General features: G+C 44.4%; 1 protein-coding gene across 1 annotated transcript; it reads right to left on the reverse strand.

Moving 5' to 3' along the window:
- Nucleotides 1-556: 556 nt before the first annotated feature.
- On the reverse strand, nucleotides 557-7,077 carry LOC143436910 (SNW domain-containing protein 1-like). Its single transcript, XM_076921546.1, has 5 exons — nucleotides 6,053-7,077; nucleotides 4,600-4,741; nucleotides 2,761-2,975; nucleotides 852-1,015; nucleotides 557-758 (listed from the first exon to the last, which is right to left on the reverse strand). The coding sequence occupies exons 1-5, from the start codon at nucleotides 6,953-6,955 to the stop codon at nucleotides 557-559; spliced, it is 1,626 nt and encodes a 541-aa protein (XP_076777661.1). The 5' UTR covers nucleotides 6,956-7,077.
- Nucleotides 7,078-7,422: the final 345 nt, after the last annotated feature.

Consider the following 7,422-nt stretch of genomic DNA (forward strand, 5'->3'; position numbering starts at 1 on the left):
ATCCTACTCCAAGAAACTTGTTTAGGATTCTGATTCACACAGGATGCTGAAGAGACACCTCAGTTAAGTAAAGTACTTCCCTTTCAAACATGAATACTTCAGTTTGATCCCCAGAAGCCCTCCCAGAAAAACAGACAAGGTCTAGCAGTGCATGCTTGAAATTCCAGCACTAGGGTGGCTGGATCCCATTGAGGGATCCCAAGAACTTGACTAGGCTACATGGCTGCCACATCGATAGATTCCCAATGTACACATCCAACATGTGCACCTGCACACATGCACACACAGATACATATCAGGCTGATGTAGAATATTCAATCCTTCTATCTATCTCCTGGAATAAAACAGAGCTCTGGCTGCTATCACAGAGATTTATTTCCCTCCAGGTCCCCCCTGTTACAGTTCCTCATTCCATTCTTCTTCCCTCTGCTTCAAGAGGATGTCTCCAGTCCCTGGGGTCTCAAGTGTCTCAAGGGTTAGGTGCATCTCCTCTCACTGAGGCCAGACCAAGCAGTCCTCTGCTGTATATGTCACATTTCAGTTTTAAGAGGCCCCTCTACTGCTTCCTCTGCTTCTTGCATTCCGGCTCTTGTTCCTTGGAGTGACTGCTATCAGAGCATCTTTTAGAGCCTTGGTGCTGTTTTGCTTCTTCCAAGAACTTGTCCAAACCAAAAGGATCTTCCTCAAACTGAACTGGTCCTTCTCGGTCCCTCTGTCTACTACGGTCTGTACCAGAAAACTCCTTATCAGGAACAAATCTGGGGGGAAAAGGAGAAGAGGTCAGGAACTGCTTCTGTTTTACTGTTTTACTTGTGGAAACAGGACCAACCATCAACTATCTGCATGGGTACCTGTTGGTCTTTATCCTGGTTTCCAGGTCATCACCATACATGTCCTTGTCCAGATTTTTACTGGGCTTGTAGATACTCTGAGCCATGTTTTTGCCACCCCTCCAGGCCTGATCATAAACATTGTAAATTTCATCTTCTCCACCTGCAAATCCACTGTCCATACCCTGTGGGAAAATGAATGACACCAAATATAAAGGTCTACCTATCCAAAGCTGAATCTGAGTGCCGAGCAATGAATAGTTCCATGTTTACAGCTAATTAAAAACCACAACTGCAACATTTATATAAAATAACAAGTATAAACTTCTCCACACATTGAGACATTGAGTCCTTACTTAGAGACTAAGATTAAATCGAGGTTTTCCTTAGATTTAGGTGGGTGTGGTGTTACAAGTCTTTAATCCCAGCACTAATGAGGCAGCAGGGAATCTCTGCCAGTCTGAAGTCAGCCTGGTCTAAATAGCCCTTTCTCAGACAGCCAGAGCTGTATGGTACAGCCAACAAGGACAACAACAACCACCAAGTTGTGACAGAGAAAACAATAAAGGGCACAGGGCTGGGTGTGGGGATGCATAGCTTTAATCTCTACACTCTAGCAGCAGAGGAGGCAGATCTGCTTTACAAAGGCAAGCCTGCTTTACATAGGAAATTCCAGGACAGCCATGTAACCTACTTTCAAACACCAACACTACACAAAATACCCAAACAAGAGGAAGAAGACATGAAGTTGGGTGTGTAGGCAAGGTGGGTGGATCTGGGAGGAGGTGGAGGAGACTGAATATGGTCAAACTCAATTGTATGAAATTCTCAAAAAAAAAAAAAAAAACTGAATTTCACAAAACCCCTCAACTAACAGTGTCACTAAAATTGAAGAAATGTATTGTAGGTACTGGACAATTAATGATGCTGAGAAATGTTACCTCAACGGCCTGAAAAGGTCACTAAAGGATTCCCCCAGATTTAGAAGGTTTAAGCTTAAGGTTACAAGAGATGACCATGTTGAAATGTTTACTTATGTGGTTCTTTCATCTGACTCCTGCTCAGCTCAGCTGACATTGCACAACAGTTAAGAGAAAAGCTTTGGAGTCAAAGCATTCAAGGTTGAATCTCAGCTCCATCAATTTCCCAACCCTGTCTCAATTATCTATGAGAGATAACAGGTGCTGCAGAGATGGCTCAGTGTTAAAGCACTGTCTGCATAAGCATGAGGGCCCAAGTTTGGATTCCTAGGATCCATGTAAACCATAGGTGTGTGTGGAAGCTTGCCTGTAACTCCATCCTCTAAAGATGTAGACAGGATATCTCAGAGCAGGCTGGGTAGGAAAACTAACTCTCAGTGAGTTCTGGGATGGACTGAGAAATCTGCTCAGTGAATAAGGTGGAGGGAGGAGTGATAAAGACAGTTCCCAAGAGCAACTTCCAACATTGACATATGCATGTACACACATGTGCATACATGGGCAAACATGCATGCAAATGAAAATATTAAAAAAGTAAAATGAACCTCCACTCAACAAACCAATAGTCCAGCTTCATATGTGAAAGAGCAGTCATTGCTCTTAACCACTGAGCCATCTCTCCAGCCCCTCCACATTTTCTTAAGGGTTGAAATGAATAGCCTTGGAACAATGACAGGAACATAAAAAGCATCAAAAACATGTATTGTTGCTGGGAAGAACTTACTCACATGCTGTCTCTAAATCTCAAACCATTCAGTCATTCCTGATCCCCGGGAAGAACTACCACTACAAACAGTTACTATCTTCAGTCAACAGCAATATGGAAGTGTACCCCTTTAAAACAAACCCCTTCCTTCCCAACTTGCTTTTCAGTTGTGGTGTTTTGTCACAGCAACAGAAACCATAAGAAACCTACACCCATGATAAAGGTGTTTTCTAGGTCCTCATACCTTGGATTGGTTGAAGAGCCTTTGGTCATACTGAACTTCATTGGAAGTTCGAGCATTGGGCACACCAAGAGCAATGACTTCACTGATGTCTCGATTTTCATTTCTCTGCAGTTTTGACCTCTTATCAGGAGCTGCCCTGGAAAGGTTCCGGTCATGCTGCCTCTCTTTTCGCCTGTCATGACGGATTTCATCTCTCTCACGGGCCTCTCCATCCTCTGTGGACACAGTTGAACATTAGCTTTTCATATTTTGTACAAGGGGCTCTTCAACCTTAGAAAATGCCATGTTTTTCTATGTTTTGATGACATGGCCAGGTCTAGCCTCAAACTCTGGCTGTTGTGTCCCACCCTGCATCTGGGATTACAGGTGTGCACCACTAATTCTTTGTGATCAATCTCAGCCCTTTAACATTAACTGCAGTCAATTTAAATCTGGTTTGTGGAGACTCCTATGTCAGCTACAAGTTATTGAAACGCACCTAAATAGAAAGTGGGACTGCTGGACAGGGGGCATGTGGGGATGAAGGAAATCCAGTCATGCTAATTGTTTTTAATAATTAACCAGAGTCTAGGTGGAGAGAGGGTCATTTCATAGCACATTGCTTTTCAGCTCTTCCTCCTCCTATTTGAGAACTGTCATGATAAAATGCAAAGACAGGGCTGGGGAAATGGCTGAGTTGGTAAAGAGTCAGCTGCTCAAGCCTGAGGACCTGAGTGTGGATCTCTAGCAGCCAGGTAGATGGCTGCACATTGTAGTGTGTGTCTGTCACAAAGTCCTCTAGTCAGCCAACTGGGGAGCTTCCCACTCAGTGAGACCCTTTCTCAAAATACACATAGCGATTGAGCCAGGACACTCAATGTCACCCTCTTGCCTCCACATGAACATGTAATGGGTATGGGCATGCACACATGCACACCAGCATACACATACACACACCACACCACACAGATCTCTTAACAAATGGAAGGAAATGAGTACCATGTACAGGCTTTGGGTGCAGCTTGCTGCCCAGCCAGCCTAGCTAAATTTGTGAGCTCCAAGCAGAGAGGCTTTGTTTCAAAAACTAAGATGACTGCTGGCCAGCTTTACTAGTGCCACAAAAGCCACTGGGGGTGGAATGTGGGAATTAGTGGTGTTATCCAAGGGCTGGACCCTGCACACCACAATCCTGACCTGTCCAACAGGGTGAGCCCACTGCTGCAGCAGGGACAGTGCTGTCATGGGGCTGACCTGCTGCTTTGGGGTCAGATCCCCAGCTGCTCTGTCACATCTCATGTGGAGAGAATCAGCTATACTGGGGTAAACTCAAGGGCTTTTGTAGTCCTCTATCTTTCCATCTAGAATGTTCTCCCAGATCGCCACATGGTTTACTTTCAGGTCTTTGTACTAATATTAGCTTTTACAAGTAAGGCCTCTTCTGACAAGACTTTCCTTCTGCAATCTTTATATCCCTTGTGTTTTATTTTCCTTTATCCATTGTATTATATACTATATGATTGACTTCATTTGCTTTATTGTTGTTGTTTTGGAGACAGGATCTTCCTATGTATGTTCCTATCATGAAACATTCCACTCAGCCTCCTCAGTGCTGGGATCAGAAGTATACTACCAAGTGAGTCACTCCCATATTAAAGATTTCTTTTAGACATGTACTCCTTCATTTTGGGGAGTTCAGTTCTACATTATTTCTGAAATAACACCAACTTCTCTTTTATACATAAACTATGTTTGTATGCTGCAAAATACCCTCCCACATGCATGCTCAGTGCACAAAGACCTTTTAAAATGACACATACCTAGTCAGAAAGTAAATTCCACAACGGTAATGAATTGTCATACCTTTTTCCACATGGGTTTTGATCCCAGCTCTTCTTTCTCTGGCTTTCTGGGCCATTTCTCTGAGTTTCTCTTCATGTTTCTCCTTTTCTTTTTCAGCCATCTTCCTCTCTACTTGGGCTCGCATTTCCACTGCTTCTCGAGCCTGTTTAGTAAAGTGAGATGGTAAGTGGAACTCACAGTGGGATACATATTTACAGCCATCTTCAAACTCCTAACTAAACCTGCCTGTAAAGGCATCTGCAGACTTAAAGTTTGTTGCCTTAAAAAGACTATACCACTTTGGAAGGCTGGGCTTTTGTCTCTAGGCAATGTTTAAAAGGTGCAAACACAACAAGCCCAGGTGATTTTTATAAGTCAAGTACATTACTAATGCTTTGGCTGAGCAGTACAGTGGGCACATAGCACAAAGAAGACCATCAGAGTCCACCAGTTCAAAACCAGACTGGAATGCACTGGGCATGGTGGTCTATGACAGAAATCCAAGCACTTAAAAGGCAGAAGGCTGCTGAGTCTGTGTGTGTTTGTTCCAAGACAGCCAGGGCTATATAGACAGATCATGTCTTAAAAACAAAACAAGGGAAACCAGATTGAACCATAGTGAGAGCCAGCACCCAAAATATGAGTCAATAAGTAAATAATAAATGTCACGTGACATGGTCGTGCATACCTGTATTTCTATATCTAGAAATCAAGAGGCTGAGGCAGAAGAATTGCAACTGGTTCCAGCATAGCCTGAGCTTGAAACTCAAATCAAAAACCAACCCACCAAAATTTAAGTATGACTTTACCCTAAAACAAAAACTTTGCCTACATCTGAAAGAATTTACTCCTGTTATTTGTATGTGCATATCAATACAGCACTAAATCTGTAATGTCAATAGCCAATACCATCAACGCCATTTTGTGAGTGAACTAAATCCCAATGTTTACCTACCCTTCCCTACACTGTCCTCTTGGAGAACAGCTACATCTTTTTTTTGTTTGTTTGTTTGTTTGTTTTTGTTTTTCGAGACAGGGTTTCTCTGTGTAGTCCTGGCTGTCCTAGAACTCACTCTGTAGACCAGGCTGGCCTCGAACTCAGAAATCCGCCTGCTTCTGCCTCCCAAGTGCTGGGATTAAAGTCATGCGCCACCACAGCCCGGCGGAACAACTACATCTAAAACAGAAGAAACTGTGCAACATACAACAGTACCTAGTAATCTTCAAAGAATTATTAGGTCTGTCTAAGAAACCAGTATTCTGGCACGGGGGTACCATCGTTGCTGGAGTGGGGGCTCTCACTCTATACAGAGCTGTAGGTAGCCCCTGCTGCCATTAGCACGCGCGCGCGCGCGCGCACACACACACACACACACACACACACACACACACACATCAGTGTTCCTCTGGACCTGAGGTAAACTGATGTGGACTCACAGATGCAAGAACATTCAGCAAACTCTAGAAGACTGACCTTCCGTTCAGCAATGTATAGCGCTTCAGACAGTTTGGCAAAGTTTTCATTTATGCGGACAGGCTGAAGTCCTCTTCCATCAGCAGCCTCCCGTTTATCCAGTGGGATTGTATAACCCTTCGAGTTCTTCCACCTGGATACACATGGCGGGATCTTCCACTTCTTCTGTTCTTCTACACTAATCTTCCGAGGAGGAGAGTGCATCACAGGTACAGGAGGAGATGGGGGTCCGCGGGGAATTTTCTTATTAATCCTGAATCGTGGAGGCTCCATTGGGTCTATCTGCCTTTCAACGACCCGAATAATCCTCTGTTTAGCTCCCGAATTAAATGCTTTTCCTTGCTGAGATGGCGTGTAGTGGACATACTGGGCAGGAGGCTGCTTTGCAGCTGCCCGAACCAGCTTGGACCCACCGATCTTCTTTGCTACAATCTTCTCCACAGCTGCCCTTGTCCTTTCTGTAATTTCTTTAATAGTCTCCTCATCGGGCCTTGGCGTTTCTGTGTCATATGGAATCATATCCTCCTTTGGAACAAGGTCAGTATATTTGCTATAAATGACCTTGTCTTTGGAATGTCCCTGTCGAGCAATTGTGTCATATTTAATGTTCCCTTCCTGATCCAAATAGATGGGCAGAGCATTAGACATTTTTTTCTGTCGCCCCATATCCAGAGGATACTGGGCCACATGGATTTCAGGGAAAGCACCTCCATCTCCAAAATCCTCCGGCAACCGTGGAATCCAGCCTTTCCTGTATCCATATGAGGGAGGCTCCCTTCGAGAGGAGACCAGAGAGGTCTGCAGTGATCGCTGAGATCTTGCCCTTTCTTCAGCTTCAAGTTGGTCCTGAGATAGCTGAGTAGGCGCAGGTAAAAAGCTGGTGAGCGTCATCTTCTTCTGCATCCTCAAGAGCAAATCACAGCTTCCAGAGGGCAAGACTTTTCCACAATGAGGACCACAATGGAAAAAACTCTCAGTGCACAGATGCCCTGACCGAACAACTCTCTAGGCTTTGCAGTTCTTTGAGCTGAAATTGTTGCAGCCACCGGTTTGCAGTTCAAATAAACCAAGGAAGGTCAGCTGGGAATGGGAAGTCCAAGAATCGAGTCCTTTCTCAGTCCCAAGAGGCTAGTTGTAGAAGGAGGTTCCAACAGATTTGCTGGCAAGTCAATGCAAGCAAAGAAGACTGGGTCTTCCTTCTTCCAATGTCCTTATATAGGTCTCTAGGAGAAGGTGTGGCCCAGATTAAAGGTGTGAACCACCACACCTGGACCTGGGACCTGCTTTGTTCCAGGCTCACCTTGAATTCAGAGATCTCCTAACATCAGAATCCTGGGATTAAAGGCCTGTACTATCTTGCCTGGGCCTAA

Source organism: Arvicanthis niloticus, chromosome 23 (assembly GCF_011762505.2).
Source record: "Arvicanthis niloticus isolate mArvNil1 chromosome 23, mArvNil1.pat.X, whole genome shotgun sequence".
NCBI lineage: Eukaryota > Metazoa > Chordata > Mammalia > Rodentia > Muridae > Arvicanthis > Arvicanthis niloticus.